This window comes from Tamandua tetradactyla, chromosome 22 (genome assembly GCF_023851605.1).
Source record: "Tamandua tetradactyla isolate mTamTet1 chromosome 22, mTamTet1.pri, whole genome shotgun sequence".
In the NCBI taxonomy this organism is placed as follows: Eukaryota; Metazoa; Chordata; class Mammalia; order Pilosa; family Myrmecophagidae; genus Tamandua; species Tamandua tetradactyla.
In genome coordinates, this window is record NC_135348.1 from 20,302,136 (window position 1) to 20,325,452 (window position 23,317).

The window sequence follows — 23,317 nt, forward strand, 5'->3', positions numbered from 1 at the left end:
TTTCAGGGAGTTCCCTTCTTACATCTTGACTAACAAGGTGATATCTATTTAATGCATAAGAATAACCTCCAGGATAACCTCTTGATTGGAATCTATCAGCCACTGACACTTTTTGTTTCATTTCACTCTTCCTCCTTTTGGTCGAGAAGGGCAAAACATAGTTTAAAATAGTACATGAACGGCAATACTTAAATTTAGAAGTCAGTTCACTTGAGAGATCCTAAGACAATCACTTGATTTTGATTATAGAGGTGGTTCAAAAATTACAAGAAAAGCATTTTTTCATGAAATGTAGCCAATTCCTCAAACTTGCATGAAATCCAAATAAAACACAAAGATTGAGCCAGAAAGTGTAATTATTAGACTATGAAACATGCTGTCTAACTTTGAAAAAACATTGTTACAAACAGAATCCAAGTCTATAATAGTGGATGTAATTCCTTCTAAAATTGTACTGGGGGTAAATTTTGTGAACATCCAGATCCACTTCTGTAGATATTACCATTAATATTAACTTACATGCTTACTTGATTTCTAAACTGAAGAGAAATAAAGCATACATTTATAAAATGAGATAGTTACTCTTAATTCTAAGGGAAATGTGACTAAATAATGGCTAACATATATTTCTGTTCTTCCTCTGTGAACACACAGAATATCAAGACTAGCAGATAAAACCTGCAACCTACCTGCTTTAAATTATTTGAGATCCTTGAATTTTTAGAAAATAGTTTTGCCTGAAGCTTAATGATACCTCGTTTTACCTCAAGTCCTAAGCCTTGACAAATTTTGTAAAAAGAAAAATGTAGTATAGTGTTCATAATATATTTTTAAATTAACTATACAGAAAGAAACCCATGGTGATTGTCTACATATAGTTACCTTATTTTAATAGAGCAGGGTTTCTACACACCATATTTTGTATATCAGAGTCAACCTATATTATAAACAAATAACTTATATTTTCCTACTCACTTCTCACATAAGTAAAAATAACATCATGAGGATCTAAAAGGAAATTAATGATAGCTTAAATTCTGGATACTTACAAAGCAACAATGGTGGTGAATGGTCTGACAACTGTATACTGCAATACACCCAGTTTGCACCTAAACAGCAATACTCTACAAAAGAGAAAAACTTGCATTTCAGTAGCTCATTTAAGTAGCATTAGATTTTTCCCAAAACCCCAAATTAAAATAATCTTGACAGATGAAGGCATACTTAAATGTAATTCTCTCAGTATAGTCATTCTAAGTGGTGGTGAGGAAAAATACAATTTTCTTCTTTATTTACTAAAAACAGTAGTAATATATATGAACTAGATCTTCTGTTGTTGATAACTAGATCTGAAATGTCTGCCTTTCTTTGAACAGTCTCAAGTTTCTCAATAGGGCAGCACAGAGCAAAAGGAGGAAAACTGAGTTCCTGTGTGTTTCTAGAAGAAAAACTAAGTGGCAAATGAACTAATGTGTGTGTATGCAAATGTGTGTTTAGAAACTTATTTACATTTAGGATTCTATTTCAGGTTTGGTATTTAAATATTATAGAGAGTATCACTGAGTAGATACTGAAAGGACAATCAAAAATTCTTGAAACAGTTTTTATTGTATTACTGGGCTCATTCAATGTAAGGAAAAATTCAGAGGGGGTATCAAACACAACAAAACCCAAAAAAGCCCCCAAACAACAAAAACGAGTCCTGTGGGTCTTATGTAAGTCCTCTTAAAAGAGGCCAAGTTACTCTGAGGGTGAATGCTTATTTAGCACTCCTGTCAGAACTGGTTATCAACTTTGTATATTAAGAATCTCCTAATTTAAAAGCTGTATCTGACTAGACTGAGGATTGTAAGCCTGGCATACTGTTTTCCAGGTGTTGTGTTACTAGGATTCAATAAAAACGACTGGGCTTCTCTGCACTGAGGGGATTCACTTCCAACTCAGCCTTTTCTCTAGCAACTAAGTATGCTCCTTATGGTGGGGTCTAGAAGTTGTACCTGGGCTTTTTGAGACCTCTTGATGAGAATCCCTTGGCTATATATGCCATGCTTCCTGCCTCATACTATTCACAAAGCTAAGTTGGTTCTCAGCTAAACCGAAGTGTTCCATGAGCTGGTTGTTAAACCAAACCCAAGACTACTAAGTAATGTGATCATGCTCACAGATAAAATAGCCAATAAGGTATCTTTGAATGTTGTGGAGAATTAATTAACTGGAAGATGTACCCAAAGAAATTTCCAAGAATGTAGCAAAAGCTGAAACAGAAATGTAAAAAAAGAGCTTGACAGTTAAAAGAATGGAATAGAGAGGTCTAACATATATTCAGAGTTCCAGAAGAAAGAACTTGAAGAGATAATGACTGAGAACTTTTCAGAATTGATCAAAGACATGAATCTACAGTTTGAGGAACACTACAAAATCAGGCAGGGGAAAAAAAATCACCACTAATGCCTGGACACTCTGTACTGAAACTGTAAAACATCAAAGGCAAAAAGGGGATTTTAAATGTGGTCAGAGGACCATGGTAGCTCAGTAGGCAGTTCTCACCTGCCATGCTGGAGACCTGGGTTCGATTCCCAATGCCTGCCCATGAAAAAAAAAAAGCATTTAAATGCAGTCAGAGACATGTCATTATAAAGGAATGACAATTCGTTTGACAGTAGGGGGTTAAGAGCAAAAACTGAAGCCAGAATTCAGGGTAATAAAATATTAAATGTGCTTGGAAAAAACAGCAAAATTATCTTTCAAGAGTGGGTTGCAAAATAACACTTTCAGATAAGGAAGTTAATCTGAGAAAATTTCCCATTGACAGATGAACACTAAAGGCAAATGGCACAAGAAAAAAAACCAAAAGAATATAATCAACTCCCAGTGGGGATCGGGGGTATCACCTGTAATCAAACATATTGACACATCTGCAATGAAACATATATATTCCATGTTAGGTAAAATAGTCACATTAAGATTATAATCTTAATGAACCAGTTCTAATTTTTGCGATTAAATAAATAATGAAAAAGCTTTTTATTTTCAAGATGTTTTACTATTTATAATTGCAGATAAGAATCTGTAGACCTGTAATATATTAACATTTGTTAAATCTGGATGTTTTTTAAAAAGGTCTATTACCTTTTTGTACTCCTCCAAATGTCTGAAAAACTTTAAAATTATTTATTAAAATCTTTGTCAAAAAATTAGAAAAGCAGTCTCAATCTTCTACATTTAATATTCTTAAAATATTAAATGAAAAGGTATACTTTTAAAAAGAAGCTAAATACAATGTAGACTGTTGGATTGGCTCCTGAAACACAAAAACATTAGTGGAAAAATGTTAGAAATCTGAATAGAATCTTTAGTTCACAGGACTGTACAAATGTTGATTTCTTAGTTTTAACAAATGTATCATGATTACATCAGATGTTAATATTAGGAGAAGCTGGGTGAAGTGTATGTGGGAACTCTCTTTGCAACTTTTCATAAACTGAAAAAGTTCAAAAGAACTTCAAAAGAAAAAGTTTAGTTAAAAAAAGAATATGATCAATTTTAAAAGAAGGAAAAGAAAGACAAACGGAAAACAAAAGGATGGCAAGAATATACATGAAGATATCAATAATCACACAATTGTAAACGGTCTACTTTGTTTAAATGAGAGACTGTCAGATTAGAATAAAAAATGAAGCTATTTTTAAATGTAAGTGGCATGCCTAAAAGATATGGACATGGAAAGAGGTGGATAAAAATATGGCAGGCATATGCTAAAACAAAGGACAGTTGGGAAACCTGTGAATATAAGACAAAAAGGATTATTTGAGAAAAAAAATGGTCATGACATATTAGAAGTTAAATTTACAAGGGAAAGTAACAATCCTAAACTGTATGACCTGATAAAACAGCACCAGAATATATAAAGCATAAGCTGACAGAACTGCAGGGAAAAACTGACACATCCATTAAAAGTAGCAGAATTTAAACCTCTTCCAGTAACTGATACCACAAGCAGCCAAAATCAATAGCAATATAGAATTCAATAATGCAATAAATATGCTTGACCCAATGGATATAAATAAAACACAGCCTCTCATTAATATAGAGTACACATTCTCTTCAGGCACGTAAGTAACCTTTATAAAAACTGATCATGTACTAGAGACAAAGAAATGAATCTTAACCAGTCTCCAAAACTGACTCAGACTACATTCTGTGATTACTACTGTAAGTCCAAAGGAACTAAGGTAAAGAAATCAGAACAGAAATTTAAGAAAACTTAGAATGATAATGAAAATACTATATATCAAAATTGTGGGATTCAATAAATTTGTAGTCTCAAATGCAGTATCAAAAAAGAAGACTGCATATTAACAAGCTAATAAAAATCCAACAAATTAGGCAAAGAACACAGTAAACCAAAGGAAATGGGAGAAAGGAAGTGAGAATAGAGCAGAGGTTAATAAAATAAAAAACAAGCATGCCATAAAAAAATTAACAAAATCCAAAGTCAGCTCTTGAAAAGACAAATAAAAACAAGCAAACTGGGCAGGCCACGGTGGCTCAGCAGGCAGAGTTCTCGCCTGCCGTGCCGGAAACCTGGGTTCGATTTCCCGTGCCTGCTCATGCCAAAAACAACAACAACAACAACAACAAAAAACCAAAACAATGAGCAAACGCTGGCAAGACTGATCAAAGGAAAAACAAAGATACAAATAACACTAGAAATGGAAAGGGGACCATGAAGACAGATCCAAAAGAAATTAGGAATGTATGAACCAATATATGCCCATGTATTTTTTTTTTTTTTTTTTTTTTTACATGGGCAGGCACTGGGAAGCAAACCTGGGTCCTCTGGCATGGCAGGCAAGCATCCTTGCCTGCTGAGCCACCGTGGCCCGCCCTGCCCATGTATTTTAAAACTGTCTATTCTACCTAATTCCTGAAAACTATGCTGTTCTAAAAATGACACCAGAAACAAGAATCCTAATTAGCTCTGTAACTGTCCTCCCACAAAGAAAAATCTAGGTATAATCTTTCAAGACACAGTATACTATATAATCTCTTCCTGTAACATACAAATAAAAAGCAGTAATCTCATTTAGCCAGGATAACCTACATATAAAAACCAGACACAGACAACATGAGAGGACATTATAGTCTAATCTTACTCATAAATATAGGCGTAGAAATTCTAAACAAAATATTAGCAATCTAATACATTAAATCTGTAATGTGAAACAGATTTAAATATAATTAAATTGAGTTTATTTTCAAACTGCAAGCGTTTTTTTTTCTTTTTGCAAGCGGTTTTTAATGTTAAAAAGTTATTCATCTAATTCACTACATTAACAGCTTAAAGAAGAAAAATCCATGATCATCAACAGGTACAGAAAAACATTTGATGAAATTCAACACTTAAACCAGAGGTAAAAGGGAGCTTGTTTAACCTATAGAGGGTACGTGCAAAACACCCTTAGAAACATCAAACTACTCAAATGTAAAATTTTGAGAGGATTCCCTTTAAAATTAGAAATGAAACAATAATAATAAGAGATACTCACTAGCACAGTGAGAAGAAAAAAAGAAGAATTGTACAAAGATTATACAAGAAAACAAATCTTTTATTCACATATGACTGTCTACACCATTAAGAAAATTAAGATTTTGGATCTAAGATCAATATATAAAATTCAACTGTCTTTTTACCACTGGCAGCAGTAAAACTAGTTTTTTGAAAAAATGCCATTTACAATAGCAATAAAATAGAAGATCCTTATAAATTCAACAAAAGATGTGCAAGACTTTTAGAGGAGAATTACAATTTATAGAAAGATGTTAATAAAGAGGTAAATAAGTGGAAAGCTAGACTATTCATGGATAGGGAGACTCAACAAATTATAAAGATAGTCAATAAACTAAAGATTGAATTCAATTCCAATCAAATACCCCAACAGAGTTTTTTAAGCAACTTGACAAGCATGATCTTAAAATGTGTATGTACAGCAAAGACCAAATAATAGTCAAGATACTAGGGTTGGGGCCCCTGCCATTCATATTAAGGCTTATTAATATGCTGTAATAACTATTGTATAGAATCAGTCTAGGGATAGAAAAATTAATAAAACAAAATATAAAGATCAGTAATTGATCCTACATATGGAAACCTGATATGACAGCTGTAATGCACATCAGAGAGGTAAAGCGGAGAGAATGGTGCTGGGACAGTTGTTCAAGGCAATTAAATGAAACTCCAGTCCTACCTCACAGGACACAGATAAAAAAAATCAATTTTATATGGATTAAAGTGTTGAGTCTTAATGGCAAATTTTGGAATGTTTAGAAGAAAAGCACTGAATGCTATTTTTATAATTTGCAAGTAGGGAAGATTTTTTAAACAAGATATAAAAATATGAACTATAAAACTGATAAATTCAGCTATTTAAAATGCAAGACTTCTGTTTATGAAAAGATTCCTTATAAATACACAAGACAGATAAGGAGAAGAAACACTTTTAAGCACTCCCCAGAAAAAGAAATTTGAATGGCTAATAAACATACAAAAATGCTCAACCTCATTACTAATCAGGGGAACACAAATTAAGACCACAGTTATACAGCGCTGTTAGACCCTCTAGATGGGCAAAGAAAAGTAAGTTTGAGTAGTTCCTCAATGGGGTGAGGGTGTGGTTCAACCATAACTATTTTATATTGTTGGTGCAAGAGGAATTTGGTACTCGGACTTCAGAAAACAATTTGTCACTAACTTGCAAAGCTGAACAAAACCAAAAAATCTGGCATAATCACTTCTCCAAGGTATATATACCTTGGAGTAATATTTTCCAAATGTGAATTCAGTTTAGTGTGTTGTGACCTGAATTTTAAAAATAAGATGGAGGGAGGGACAGAGGAAGAAAAGAAGGGAAGGAGGGAAGGAGAGAAAGAAGAATAAGTATTAAGACAGTACTGTTTAAGTATTAAACAGTAATAATAAGTATTAAAACATCTGTTCAGATATAGAAGCATATGTGTAGTGGGTCACTAGCTAAAGGGTTTCTCCCCTTTCCTCCATGAACTAAGTAACCTACACAAAATTGAATATTCATGGTAAAAAAAACTGCACACTGTTTATGTTGTAGAAATTGGAGTATGAAAAACAGTTTTTATCATTTACCAACTGAAAACCTGCCATGGCATTTGCATCTAAAAACTAAAGCACTATGCTGAATTAATCTAAACAGAAATAGACTGATTGTCAGATATGTAACATCAGTTATCTAACAGAGGGAGACTGGTAATCCCAAAATGTGTTTATAGACAAAGAATGTAAAGTTTTCTTATTACAAAACCACACTCCCACACTTAATGACTTTGGTAAACATTTCTTTTCAAAGCCAAGAAACCTGAGTTATATTTATGAATCCACAACTGACTCGTTATTAATTGTATCATTCAATCAGCAGTTGTCAGAATTCAAGAGTCTTAGGGAGTAATGAAACCAATGCAAAGAGATTTAACAAGAATAAATATAACTGTCTGTGTACTTTTGAATAAATCAATTGCACAAGCACACAATATGGGGATTTTGACCAGTAGAGTCATTTGAAAAAGGTCTGGGGTTTTGTTTTAGTTGACCACCAGCTAATTGTGAGCCGATCTGAAGAAGCAATTACAACCTCATCTCAGTTTCTTTATTAATAGAAGAAGAATCCTGATCGGATCCTAGCCATCACCATCACATATACCAGACCACACTACAAACTCTTATCTATCTCCCAAGTTTCCACCTTTGCATAGCTCCAGTGCAGTTAGGCACCAATCTTTGAGGAATGAAATTTGAATACCAGCTCTCTGCTTAACATCCTTAATGGCTCTTTGTTGCACTTGGTATATTACACAGAATCTTTACATGATTTACAATATACTCTCCATGCCCCTGAGGACCTTTCAATTCTTATCATAACCCTGTGATGATTGTTTACTGTGTTTCAGCTTCACTCCTCTTCTACTTCCTAGAAGATATTAGCTCCAGGGCCTTTTTACATCCTGTTCAAGGCATCTGGAATACTACCCCTCCCTGTAAATCTCCTCCTTATCCTTCAGGTTATAGTTTAAATGCATCAGAGCAGTTTACAACTCCCCACCTCTAATTTACACTAGATTTTCCTTAATATTCTCTCCTGCACAGCATTTCCTAAAATAAATATATATTTTTGTATCTTTTATTACATTCCTAACTCTTCTAAGCAAACTGTAGGTTCTGTGAGTTTATGTCTATTTTGTGCACCACAATATGTTTATGTGTAGTACCTGACAGGATCGTCTTTGTCTGTCTAGGGGTTTGGCCACCGGACAGTATAAAATATGATTTATGAAAGAAGCTTCAGGCCTAGTCGTATCAGTTCTGGCTTCCGGAGGGGGCTGGAGACTAAAGGTCTCTAAAGTAGAGACAAAAATGTGTTAGGATGTTGTACAAGTGGTTTTGTATTGCATGAGAAGCAGTGCAGCCATCCCTAAGGCTGTACATCTACGCTGATTACTAAACCTCCAAATCATTCCAGTTACCGTGGCTTGCAACTTTCACCTCATTCCCCACAGTCTATCAGTGGTCAAGTCCTACTGATTCTTCAGTCGCATTTTCTCTATTGTTGTTCATTGTTATACTAATTTTATCCCTCCACTTCAGTTTATCTCACAAATGGACCATTATAAAACCCTCCTAATTTCTCTATGTAAAGTCTTCCTCCTTCCAATCCAACCAGCATAGTACTGCAAAAGATTAATTTTTCCAAAACACTGTTTTCAAATGCTTCCTTGCTGGAAAATATCCTATGATTTCTTTTGCATAAGGGCAATCTCGGCCTCACATTAATTTTTAGGCTCTATCTTCCTTCATTATCCTACATGAACATATTATAAGGCAAACTAACTTACCACTGTTCCTAGAATAAACATTGGTATTTCTTGCTCCTATTTCATGTCTCTAGCTCTTTCTACCTAGACTAACTTCTCCTGAGTCTTAGACCTGATTTTGCCGTTAATTAGCTGTGGGATCTGGGATAAGTTATTCTCTTCAGACACTAGCTCCTGAGTGTAAAAGAATGTTTACACTCTTTAAATGATTAAATGATTTCTATGGTCTTTCCTACAATATTTTCTTTAAGTTTTTTATTTAGGATGAATAATGCAAAAGAGACTAAGATTATAAAAATGCATTTTGTTAGCTTTCAAACTTGACTATAAACTACACAAGGAAAAGGACTCTGTCCTCTATGTTCTGTCCTGCTCATAGTACTTAATACTTAACTCTGCTTAAATAAAACCAAAAACATAAAAAATTAAAAACAACATACTTACTCTCCCATAGGCCATGGTGGACAGCAGCATAAAGGAGGGAAATGTTTCTGTTGATCTTTGGCTTCAAGGATTAATACCAGATTTGGATACCGGTTAGTTAGATAATTGGTAAGGAATCCCATAAAGTTGTAAATGACATAAGCTTCATAGCATTCTCTGCAAGTATCCACATATATTGCAATGCTGGGATATTTCAAAGCTATCCACTATGAAAAAGCAAATGTTGAAAACAGCTTCAGCTAAGATACAATGAATTACCATTCCAATGCCTGGTATTCACAATAGCTAAATTTTATCAATATTTATTTATATGAAGGCTCTAAAATTTATCAATATGAGGGCTACCACACAATCTGTAGAATTAAATTTTTAAAGAAAGAGATATCTTGGATATTGGTAACAAAAGGATAAGTTTGGGGATAAATAAATATTAAGAGAGAAGCTAAATAAAGTTTTGAGTTGTCAGGATAATGTGAAATTTTTCTTGATAAGATCATAAAATATATTGCCAAAGGCATTTTCTTTATATGTAATCAAATCAGAGCAGCTGACTATAACCATTGTTTGCATTAGAATTTATTGGGAAAAGATTTTTCAGCCCAAATATAAGATTTACACTTTTTTTTTAAGTGGATGGTCTAGGAATCGAACCTAGGTCTCCTCTCCACTGAACCACCCAAATTTAAGATTTAATAAATAAAAAAGGTGATACCACAATTCAAAATGTTATATTATTTAAAAGACCAAGAGCTATTAATCTGAAAGCTTAAAAGATTAAGCAAAGAAAGTGACTACAGATTTTTAAAAATTAAAAATATTTTCCATTTTCTACTTTGGTACTTTTTCCTCCTTATCAACATTAAAAAACATGTGGATTAAAACTGTTTAAAAATGAACAGAGAGAAACAAGTGCTAGAGAAAATGTAGAGAAAGAGATGTACCTAATCACTGTGGGTAGGGAAACTGAGAGGTGCAGCCCCTTGGAGGGGCAGTGTGGTGGTTCCACAGGAGGCTAGGGATGGGGTTGCCATATGATCCTGAAACCCTGTTGCTCAGTATATACTTGGAGGAACTGAGTCTGGGGACATGAAGGGACACTTGCACACTTGTGTTTATGGAACTGGTGTTTATGATCCACAATGAATGGAGGTGGCCAAGGGTGCAACAACTGAGGAACCGAAAGGCAGAGCTATGGTATATACATACAATGGACTACTGAGCAGTACCAAGAAGGAATGAAGTTGTGAGGCATGCAACTAGATGAATGAACCTTAAGAGGTAGCTGTATGTTGAATGAAATGTCAGGAAAAAAAAGACAATATTATCATACTTCAATCATATGGACTATAATATAAATACTCAAACTAAAGTCGAGCGCATGGACTATCAGGTTGAGGCTTATTGTAAAGGGTCCTAGATTGTAAGCTCTTATAGCAGTCACATATATTCAGGCAGTGCAACTGTTAATTCTAAATTGTGAGATACTGAGCTGTTTGTATAATAACATGGTCTTTCCCAGGAACCTCAGGAAAGGTCATTTATATGACACCTAACTCTAACTTCAGAGTTAGAGTTCTGAAGCTGTGAAAGTCAGCAGTACCCCACTCAAGAACTGTTAAAAAAGCTGACAAAGTGTATAGACATCAAATAGGGACATGAATGAAGCTGATCGGGATAGGATGAAGCTATGTCAGAATAGCAGGTAAAGGATGATATCATCCCTATTTTAAAACTTCAACTTCTGAGTGAGACTAAAGAGAGAGATGTTTAGTTGGTACAAAATTTATATTTTAGGTAGTTCATTTCCTAATTTAACTTGTATGGTCAGTTTACTTGAACACTGTAAGTACATGGAATCTTGAAAAGGGCATGAGTTCTTTTTTTTTAATTTAAAAATTAAAAAACATAACAAAGAAACACAAACATTCTTAACCTATGATCATTTCGTTCTACATATATAATCAGTAATTCACAATATCATCACATAGTTGCATATTCATCATCATAATCATTTCTTAGAACATTTGCATCAATTCAGAAAAAGAAATAAAAAGACGACAGGAAAAAATTCATACATACCATACCCCTTACCCCTCCCTTTCTTTTTTTAAAATTTATTTATTTTTTATTTGTGATACATAACCACATAAAAACACGAACATTCTTATCATATGATCATTCCATTCTTGTTATATAATCAATAACTCACACCATCATCACATAGTTGTATATTCATCATCATGACCATTTCCTAGAATATCTGCATCAATTCAGAAAAAGCAATAAAAAGACAGAAAAAATTCATACATACCAAACCCATACCCCTCCCCTTCACCGATCACCAGCAATTCAATCTACTAATTTTATTTTAACATTTATTCCCCCATTATTTATTTATTTTTAATCCTATGTTTTACTTGCCCATTGATATGGTAGACAAGAGGAGCATCAGACACAAGGCTCTCAGAACCACACAGTCACACTGCGACAGCCATATCATACAATTATCTTCAAGAAACATGGCCAACAGAGCACAACTCCACATTTTCAGGCAGTTTCTTCCAGTCTCTCCATTACAACTTGACTAACAAGGTGTTATCTACTTAATGCGTAAGAATAACCTCCAGGATAACCTCTCGACTCTGGAATCTCTCAGCCACTGACACCTTATTTTGTCTCATTTTGCTCTTCCCCCTTTTGGTCAAGAAGATTTTCTCAATCCCTTGATGCTGAGTTCCAGTTCATTCTAGGATTTCTGTCCCATGTTGCCAGGAAGGTCCACACCCCTGGGAATCATGTCACACGTAGAGAGGGGGGAGGGCAGTGAGTTTGCTTGCTGTGTCGGCCGACAGAGAGAGGCCACATCTGAGCAACAGAAGAGGTTCTATTGGGGGTGACTATTAGGCCTAATTTTAAGTAGGCTTAGCCTATCCTTCGTGGGATTAAGTTTCATATGAACTAACCCCAAGATTGGAGGCTTGGCCTACTGCTTTGGCTGTCCCCACTGCCTGTGAGAATATCAAGAATTCTCCACTTGGGGAAGCTGAATTTTCCCCCTTTCTCACCATTTCCCCTAGGGGACTCTGCAAATACTTTCCTATTCACTGTTCAAATCAGTCTGGGATTTATCTGGGCATCACTCTGGACAAACCTACAAAATCTCATGCCCTACACGGGGTTCCAAGTACTATGGTGTTCGATTAAGCTGTCCACATAAGTTATATTAGGAAATGCACTAGTCAAAATACAAATTTTGTAGCAAATAAACATTTTTTGCTTGTCTCACGCGTACACTAAAGTTTTAAAATACTAATTACCATCTATTTTCAACACCCTGCATTATTGACATTCCTTTGTTCTTCCTCATGCAGAAACATTTTTAAATTTGCATGTTTAGTCACTATCATTATACACCCTAGGCATTCCTAGATTATATCATCTCGGTCTTTATTGTCCATCTTTCCTTCTGATCTTATTTGTGCCCCCAGGTCTCTTCCTCCTATCATGCTCACATTCAGCTTCATTCAGTGTTATAACATTATTGTAGTACAGTTAGGCAGTATTGTGCTATCCATTTCTGAATTTTTACAATCAGTCCTGTTGCACAATCTGTGTCCCTTCAGCTCCAATTACCCAATATCTACCCTATTTCTATTTCCTGATGGTCTCTGTTACCAATTGAAATTCTCCAAGTTCATTCGCTAATGTCAGTTCTATCAGTGAGACCATACAGTATTTGTCCTTTTGTTTCTGGCTAATCTCACTCAGCATAATGTCCTTAAGGTCTATCCATGTTGTTACATGCTTCATGACTTGTCTTACAGCTGCATAATATTCTATCGTATGTATACACCACAGCTTGTGTAGCCACTAGTCTGTTGATGGACATTCTGGCTGTTTCCATCACTTGGCAATTGTAAATAATGCTGCTATAAACATTGGTGTGCAAATGTCCATTTGTGTTCTTGCCCTCATGTCCTCTCAGTAGATACCTAGCAATGGTATTGCTGGGTCATAGGGCAATTCTATACTTAGATTCCCAAGGAACCGCCAAACTTCCACAGTGGTTGTACTATTTGACATTCCCACCAACAGTGAATCAGTGTGCCTCTTTCTCCACATCCTCTCCAGCACTTGTAGCTTTCTGTTTTATTGATAATGGCCATTCTGTTGGGTGTGAGATGATTGGGGTTTTGATCTGCGTTTCCCTAATAGCCAGGGAAGTTGAGCATCTTTTCATGTGCCTTTTGGTCATTGTATTTCCTCTTCTGAGAAGTTTCTGTTCATGTCTTTTGCCCATTTTGTAACTGAGATGTCTGTCTTTTTGTTGTTGAGTTGCACAATCTCTTTATATATTCTGTATACTAGACCTTTATCTGATATATCATTTCCAAATATTTGTCTCCCATTGTGTAGGCTGTCTTTTTACTTTCTTGTGTATCTTTGATACACAAAAGTGTTTAATTTTGAGTAGTTCCTATTCCTTTCTTTCTTTCTTCAATGCTTGTGCTTTGTGTGTAAGGTCTAGGAAACCGCCTCCTAGTATAAGATTGATAAGATATTTCCCTGCATTTTCTTCTAACAGTTTTATGGTCTTAGACCTAATGTTCACGTCTTTGATCCATTTTGAGTTTATTTTTGTATAGGCTGTGAGATATGGATCCTCTTTTATTCTTTTGCATGTGGATATCCAGTTCTCTAGGCACCATTTATTGAAGAGACTGTTCTGTCCCAGGTGAGTTGGTTTGACTGCCTTATCAAAGATCAATTGTCCATAGATGAGAGGGTCTATATCTGAACACTCTATTTGATTCCATTGGTTAGTATATCTATCTTTATGCCAGTACCATGCTGTTTTGACCATTGTAGCTTCATAATATGCCTAAAAGTCAGGCAGCATGAGACCTCCAACTTCAATTTTCTTTCCCAGGATATTTTTAGCTATTCGGGGCACCCTGCCCCTCAGATAAATTTGGTTATTGGTTTTTCTGTTTCTGAAAAGTAAGTTGTTGGGATTTTAATTGGTATTGCATTGAATCTGTAAATCAATTTAGGTAGAACTGACATCTTAATTATATTTAGTCTTCCAATCCATGAACACGGTATACCCTTTCATTTATTTAGGTCTTCTGTGATTTCTTTTGACAATTCCTTGTAGTTTTCTTTGTACAGGTCTTTTGTTTCTTTAGTTAAGTTTATTCCTAAATATTTTATTCTTTTGGTTGCAATTGTAAATGGAAATTTTTCTTGATTTCCCCCTCAGATTGTTCATTACTAGTGTATAGAAACACTACAGATTTTGAGTGTTAATCTTGCAACCCACCACTTTGCTGTACTCATTTATTAGCTCTAGCAGTTTTGCTGTGGATTTTTCAAAGTTTTCGACATGCAGTATCATATCATCTGCAAACAGTGAGAGTTTTATTTTTTCCTTTCCAATTTTGATGCCTTGTATTTCTTTTTCTTGTCTAATTGCTCTGGCTAGAACTTCCAACACAATGTTGAATAACAATGGTGACAGTGGACATCCTTGCCTTGTTCCTGATCTTAGGGGGAAAGTTTTCAGTTTTTCCCCATTGAGGATGATGTTAGCTGTGGGTCTTTCATATATTCCCTTTTTCATGTTGAGGAAATTCCCTTCTACTCCTATCCTTTGAAGTGTTTTCAACAGGAAAGGATGTTAAATTTTGTCAAATGCCTTTTCTGCTTCAATCGAGATGATCATATGGTTTTTCTGCTTTGATTTGTTGATATGGTGTATTACAATAGTTGATTCTCTTATGTTGAACCATCCTTGCATACCTGGGATGAACCCTACTTGGTCATGGTGTATAATTTTTTTAAGGTGCTGCTGGATTTAATTTGCAAGAATTTTGTTGAGTATTTTGGCATCTATATTCATTAGAGAGATTGGTCTGTAGTTTTCTTTTCTTGTAATATCTTTTTCTGGCTTTGGTATGAGGGTGATGTTGGCTTCTTAGAATGAGTTAGGTAGCTTTCCCATCTCTTCAATTTTTTTGAAGAATTTGAGCAGGATTGGTACTAATTCTTTCTTGAATATTTGTAGAATTCACATGTGAAGCCATCTGGTCCTGGGTTTTTCTTTTTGGGGAGCGTCTTAATGACTGATCAATTTCTTTACTTGTGATTGGTTTGTTGAGGTTGCCTATTTCTTCTCGAGTGAATGCTGGTTGTTCATGCCTTTCTAGGAAGTTGTCCATTTCATCTACATTGTTGTATTTATTAGCATAAAGTTGTTTATAGTATCTTCTCATTACTTCCTTTATTTCTGTGGGGTCAGTGGTTATGTCTCCTCTTCCATTTCTGATCTTATTTATTTGCATCCTCTCCCTTCTTTTTGTCAATCTTGCTAAGGGCCCATCAATCTTATTGATTTTCTCATAGAACCAGCTTCTGTTTTTATTATTTTCTCAATTTCATTTATTTCTGCTCTAATCTTTGTTATTTCTTTCCTTTTGCTTGCTTTGGGGTTAGTTTGCTGTTCTTTCTCTAGTTCTTCCAAGTGAACAGTTAATTCCTGATATTTTGCCCTTTCTTCTTTTTTGATATAGGCATTTAGAGCAATAAATTTCCCTCTTAGCACTGCCTTTGCTGCATTTCATAAGTTTTGATATGTTGTGTTTTCATTTCATTTGCCTCGAGATATTTACTGATTTCTCTTGTAATTTCTTCCTTGACTCACTGGTTGTTTAAGATTGTGTTGTTGAGCCTCCACATTTGTGAATTTTCTGGCACTCTGCCTATTATTGATTTCCAGCTTCATTCCTTTATGATCTGAGAAAGTATTTTGTATGATTTCGATCTTTTTAAATTTATTGAGACTTGCTTTGTGACTCAGCATATGGTCTATCCTTGAGAATGATCCTTAAGCACTTGGGAAAAAGGCGTATCCTGCTGTTGTGGGGTGTAATGTTCTATATATGTCTGTTAAGTCTAGCTCATTTATTGTATTATTCAAATTCTATTTCTTTATTGATCCTCTTAGATGTTCTGTCCATTGATGACAGTGGGGAATTGAAGTCTCCAACTATTATGGTAGATGTGTCTATTTCTCTTTTCAGTGTTTGCCTTGTGTATTTTGGAGCATTCTGGCTTGGTGCATAAATATTTATGATTGTTATGTCTTCTTGTTAAATTGTTCCTTTTATTAATACATAGTGTCCTTCTTTATCTCTTTTAACTGTTTTACATTTGAAGTCTAAATTGTTAGATATTAGTATAGCTACTCTTGCTCTTTTCTGATTGTTATTTGCATGGAATATCTTTTCCCAACCTATGTTTATCTTTGGGTCTAACAAGCGTTTCCTGTATACAGCATATAGATGGGTCCTGTTTTTAAATCCATTCTGCCAGTCTATGTCTTTTGATTGGGGAGTTCCCAATCCATTAACATTTAGTGTTATTACTGTACAGGCAGTACTTTCTTCTACCATTTGGCCTTTTGGATTTTATATGTCATATCTCATTTTTCTTCTTTTTACCTTTACTGATAATCTTCATTTCTGTACTCTTCTCCACACATCTCTCTCCTGTCTTTTCTTATCTATCTCTAGTGCTCCCTTCAGTATTTCTTGCAGAGCCGGTCTCTTGGTCACAAATTCTCTCAGTTAATTTTTGCCTGCAAATGTTTTAATTTCCCCCGTATATTCCAAGGACAGTTTTGCTGGATATAGAATTCTTGGTTGGCAGTTTTTCTGGTTCAGTATCTTAAATATATCATCCCACTGCCTTCTTGCCTTCATGGTTTCTGTTGAGAAATCTACGCATAGTCTTATTGGGCTTCCCTTGTATGTGATGAATTGTTTTTCTCTTGCTGCTTTCAAGATTCTCTCTTTCTCTTTGACATCTGACATTCTGATTAGTAAGTGTCTTGGAGTATGCCTATTTGGATCTGCTCTCTTTGGGGTAGGCTGCACTTCTTGGATCTGTAATTTTAAGTCTTTCATCAGAGTTGGGAAATTTTCAGTGATAATTTCCTCCATTAGTTTTTCTCCTCCTTTTTCCTTCTCTTCTCCTTCTGGGACACCCACCACATGTATATTCGTGCACTTCATGTTGTCATTCAATTCCCTGAGTCCCTGCTCATATTTTTCCATTCTTTTCCCTATATTTTCTTTTGCTTGTTGGATTTCAGATGTCCCATCCTCCGGTTCACTAATGCTGTCTTCTGCCTCTTGAAATCTGACATTGTAGGTTTCCATTGTTTTTTTCATCTCTTCTACTGTGTCTTTCATTCCCATAAGTTCTGTGATTTGTTTTTTCAGACTTTCCATCTCTTCTTTTTGTTCATTCCTTGCCTTTTTTATATCTTCCTTCAATTCATTGATTTGATTTTTGGTGAGATTTTCCATGTCCGTTTGAACATTCTGAATTAATTGTTTCAACTCGTATATCTCATTTGAATTGTTGATTTATTCCTTTGACTGGGCCATATCTTCAATTTTCCTGGTGTGATTTGTTATTTTTTGCTGGCGTCTAGATATTTAATTACCTTAATTAGTTTATTCTGGATATTGCTTTCACTTTTTTTTTCCTAGGATTTTCTTGCTGGATGACTTTGTTGTTTATGTTCTTTGACATTCAGTTCAGCTTATTCTAGTCCTCTAGCTTAGGTTTTGTTTAATAGATCAGAATTTTCAGTTCTTGTTTTTTTGTTTCTTGCCTGTATGGTACCTTTCCCCTACCCCTTAGGAGGGTCTACTTAGGTAGTATAGACCCCACTCAGATTTTCCCAGACCAAACTGGTCACCTATCAGGAGGAAAGAGTCATCTGCATCAGTTTTCCCTGAGGGTGAGACCCAGTAGATTAAAAGGCTTTCCTATGAAGTCTTTGGACTCTGCGTTTTTCCTATCCTGCCCAGTATGTGGTACTTCTCTGCCTATGGGTCCCACCAGCATAAGGTGATGCAGTACCTTTCACTTCAGCAGACTCTCCCTGCTGGGGTGTGGTGGAGACAGAGGAGAGGTTGTAGGCTGACTTTAATCGCTTCCCTTTTCCAGACCCTGGGGTCTGAATTCCTTGAGGGAGTGATTCCACCTGAGCTGGACCCTACCCCTCTCCTGGGGAAGGCCCAGGCTCCAGAGAAGCTCTCAAACAAGCCTGTTTCTTTCTATGCCTGGGGCAGTGGAGCCCGAGAAGCCCTGCAGCTGTATACAAAGAGGCAGTGGAGCCCGAGAAGCCCTGCAGCTGTATACAAAGAGTAATCAATCCGTAGAAACATAGCCACAAAAGAGAAAAAGAAAAATCCTTTTCAGAGCAGGACCCCATTCCTCGAGTTTGCCAATCAAGAGCTTAAATTGGTACGCTGCTCTGTGTATCTCCAGGTCCTATGTACCCCCTCTTTTCCTGCAGGGCACAGACCTTTTCAGATCCAAAAAAACCTGTTGTTTTTTCTTTTTCCGTCAGCCGTGACCCCTCTGCGCCAGGGCAAAAACCAGCAACCTCCACTTTTACTGGAGGTTTAGCTGAGCTGGGGGCCTATTTTTAGTAGTCAGAATTTGTTAATCAATTCCACAATTGGCAATTGGTTGTGCTCAACCCCTGCTGCTAGTAAAACCTCTTTCCTTACCCTTCTGGGTAGCAGCCTGTGGGGGAGGGGTGCCGGCTGCCGCGGCTTGGGGAACTCATGGTTCTGGGGGGACTTGCAGCCAGTCCAGCTGGTCCAGACTGGGGTACACTGTGTGTATGGTCACTGACATAGCCCCAGCAGTTGCTATGTACTGTTCCTGGCTATTTACTAGCTGCTCTGGAGGAAGAACTAAATCCCACACCTCGCTAAGCCACCATCTTGGATCAGACTCCCAGCATGAGATTTTGTTGGTTTGTCCAGGTTAGTGTGATACCCTGATAAATCCCAGAGTGATTTGGACAGTGAATAAAGAAGTATTTGCATAGTCCCCATGGGGGATTGGGTAGAGAGGATGTTCAACTTCCCCATTTGGAGAATTTCTGATATTCTCGCAAGCAGTGGGGACAACCAAATCAACAGACCGAGCCTTTGATCTTGGGATTTGTCCCTATGGAACTTATTCCTTCAAAGGATAGGTTAAGCCTCCTTAAAATTAGGCCTAAGAGTCACCCCCAGAGAACCTGTTTTGTTGCTCAGATGTTGCCTTTCTCTCTGTGCCGACATAGGAAGTGAACTTACTGCCTTCCCTCTATGTGGGACATGACTCCCAGGGGTGTAAATCTCCCTGGCAACATGGGACAGCAATCCTGGGATGAGCCAGGACCTGGCGTCAAGGGACTGAGAAAATCTTCTTGACCAAAAGAGGGAAAAGAGAAATGACCCAAAATAAAGTGTCAGTGGCTGAGAGATTTCAGAGTCGAGAGGTTATCCTGGATGTTAATCTTACGCATTATATAGATATCCCTTTTTAGTTTATGGTGTATTGGAGTGGCTAGAGAGAAGTACATGAAACTGTAGAACTGTGTTCCAGTAGCCTTGTTTCTTGAAGATGATTGTATAATGACATACCTTTTACAATGTGATGATGTGATTGTGAAAACCTTGTGTCTGGTGCTTCTTTTATCTAGGTTATGGACAGATAGTAAAAAATATGGATAAAAAAATAAACAAATAATAGGGGGAATAAAGGTTAAATAAATTGGGTAGATGGAAATACTAGTGGTCAATGAGAGGGAGGGGTAAGGGGTATGGGATATGAGTTTTTCTTTTTTCAGAGTGATGCAAATGTTCAAAAAAATGATCACAGTGATGTACACACAACTATGTGGTGATATTGTGATTCACTGATTGTACTCTAAGTGTGAAATGTTTGTATGTTAAGTTTTATCAGTACAAATTTTTTTTAAAAAGAATAGGGAAAAAACAGTTTTGTTTTTTATTCATTATCAGTGGATGATGACTTTTTAATTTTTCTTAGTAATCTCTTTATTGCCAAATACTTTCATTACCTTAAGCATTCTGTAAGTATAGTTAGTATCATCTAACATGTTCTTAGTTAAGGAGATAAAATGAAACATACTTACACTGTCTAAACTGTATATGGGTACCATCCAAAGAATCCTATTTGAAAAACAAAAATAAATTTAAAACATTTTACAATTTAAAAAAGCCAACACAACACTAATAGAGTGAAAATATATTAAGATTTACCTTATTATTGGTTTTTGTAGTTCAGGTTGTGTATAATGCACTAAGTGCTGCAGTATCACCCAGAGAGATATAGGTATAGTCAACAGCAAAAAAATGCCAGCAATAAACCAAGCCTTGGTGTGTATTCCAACCTTAAGAAACAAACAAAAAAACCCATATTCATATATATTCTCCACTATTAAAATTAAAGATCTAAATAAAATATTTTTATTTCTGAAATTTTCATTTCCTTGATCACTAATAAGGTTGAACATTTTCCACATAATTAATGGCTACTTATATTTCTTCTTTAATACATACCTTATTCATGCTATTTTGGAAGGGGGGAGGTCAATTTTCCTCATGGGGCTGAGCAGTTTTTCTCAGAGGGCCTTTTGTAAATGCTCTTTACATGCATTAAAAATATTCACATCGCTTCATTCTTCCCTGCCCCGCAGTTTGTCATTTGCCTTTTATATTTGATTATGGTATTCTGGGATGCACAAAAGTTTTAAAATTTTCTGCAAGTCAAATTTTTAAAATTTTAATGGTTTATTCCTTTGCTTTTATGCTTAGAAAGTTAAAAATCTATCTAAATTTTCTTCGAATTTTATATTAAGTTAAGAAGAGGCAAAATTCATGGTAAAAACTGTAATGCTTTTTTTTTTAATTTTCAGAAGGATCTAACAGACCAGGGATTGGCAATTTTTTAAATAAAGGGCCAGACAGTAAATATTTTGATTTGGTGAGCCACATGATATCCATGTAATCTGCCCTCACAGCATGAAAGGCAACTACAGGGAATATATGAATGAATGAGTGTAGCTGTATTAAAACTTTATTCACAAAAACTGTACATTGTATTCTGTTGACCCCTCCAATAGACTAGTGGTTATCAAATAAGGCTCTTCAGTGAAGTATCAGTGGCTAAATTTGGCATAACAGATAAAGAAAGGGACTTTCTAGGGATACTATATGACTTCTACCCTTGCTTTAACCAGCACATCTAGAAAAATCACTGTTATAGACTAGCTAGGAATACTCCTGGTTCTGATAAAAGAGCAGGCTAAAATGTTAACACTTACTAAAAATGTGATCAAACTATTTTTGAAAGCACAATTAAGTCAATAAGAAAAATGAAGGGGATGATGGTGGTGGTTAAGCTCTAGATCCCAGAAGAAACTAAAAACCAGAGAATGTGAGTTAATGTTGTGGCTGCCTGGGAAATTATTAGTCATAGTAACCTAGGGTCCTGAGTTTAAAAGAACAGAACAGAAGGCCTTGAGTCCCAGTAATTAAAAATTCAGAAATGAAAAGCCAGGACACCCTTGTAGGGCTGTACCTAGGAAAGGGAGAACTGTAACCAAGAAATCAGGATTTAGGGAATGATTATGATTACTATATCATGATATTACCAGACAATTGCCATGTATTCGACACACTCAATAACCAATTCCCAAGACAATGGGGTTTCAAAGAGATAAAAAGTTTATTACTAGGTGCACAGTAGGAGAGGAGATATCCTATAGGCCCAAAATCTTTCTCCAAACTACAGTGATTCTGATAGTTTCATTAGCGAAAAAGATGGGTAGGGTTTAGAATAAAAAGCATAGGGCCCTGGATGTTATAATTAGAGGTGATCTAATTATAAAGTTCATGCAGAGTATGTGTGTAAGAAAATGGTAGAATGAGGTATAGGTGACTTGCCTAGCAATAAACTCTCTTAGAAACCCTGGTGTCTCAAGAATTAGTCATTTGAGCATGCTGGCCAGAGAACTTACTGCCTTATGCTAGTAAAAATTTGATGACCTAGATGGGATGAAAGGTCCTAAGAAGGAAGGAGGCCAACTGCTAGAGGTTCTGGAGCCCTGTTGAGACAGGTAAATGTGATAACTGAGCCTTCTGCAGCCCCTAGACCTTCTTTAGTGGCTTGGCAATTGGGTTTTCTCTGTTCTGCTGGCACTCCAGACTCTCTTGGCACTTTGAAAAGCATCAAAGACAAGCCTCCATATCCACTGAACTGTGCCAAAATAGTCTTTTCAATAAATGGGCATGGGAGAACTGGATATCAATAGCCAAAAGAATGAAAGAGGACCCCTATCTTACACCCTATACAAAAATTCACTCAACTTGGATCAAAAACTAAATACAGCTTATTTATGTACCATAAAGCTCCTAGAAGAAAATGTAAGGAACGATCTTGAAGACCTAGTACTAGGAGGTAGCTTCCTAAACTTTACACCCAGAGCACAAGCAACAGAAGACAAAATAGATAAATGGGAATCCTTCAAAATTAAATACTTTTGTGCCTCAAAAGACTTTGTCAAAAAGCTGAAGAGGCAGCCAACTCAATGGGAGAAAGTATTTGGAAATCACACATCAGATAAAGGTTTGAGATCCTGTATACATACAACAACAAAAGAACAAACAACCCAATTATAAAATGGGCTAAAGACATGAATAGGCATTCTTCTAAAGAGCAAATATAGATGGCTAAAAAGCACATGAAGAGATGCTCATTTTCATTAGCTATAAGGGAAATGAAGATCAAGACTACAAGATACCACCTATACACCTATAAGAATGGCTGCAATTAAACAGAAAACTACAAATTTGAGAGGATGTGATGAAATTGGGACACTTATGCACTGCTGATGGGGATGTATAAATGGTACAGCAACTATGGAAGTCAGTCTGGTGCTTCCTCAGAAAACTAAATATCGAGTTGCCCTATGATCAGGCAATACCATTATTAGGTATACACCCAGAAGAGTTGAAAGCAGTGACACAGACATTTGCACACTGATGTTCATAGTAGCATTATTCACAATTGCCAAGAGATGGAAACAGTCCAG

At 35.9% G+C, this 23,317-nt stretch overlaps 1 protein-coding gene across 3 annotated transcripts in view; it reads right to left on the reverse strand.

Moving 5' to 3' along the window:
- TMEM184C (transmembrane protein 184C) overlaps window positions 1-23,317 on the reverse strand; it is a 52,908-nt gene that overhangs the window by 19,722 nt on the left and 9,869 nt on the right. For 2 of the 3 annotated variants that reach the window (XM_077139871.1, XM_077139870.1), the window contains exons 3-6: window positions 20,484-20,614; window positions 20,357-20,393; window positions 9,343-9,548; window positions 1,050-1,124 (exon numbers count right to left, since the gene is read on the reverse strand). In XM_077139871.1, coding sequence (XP_076995986.1) covers window positions 1,050-1,124; window positions 9,343-9,548; window positions 20,357-20,393; window positions 20,484-20,614 — 449 coding nt within the window. Of the gene's footprint in view, window positions 1-1,049; window positions 1,125-9,342; window positions 9,549-20,356; window positions 20,394-20,483; window positions 20,615-20,783; window positions 21,010-23,317 lie in introns of those variants that run through there. The other variant, XM_077139872.1, reaches the window with a different exon arrangement.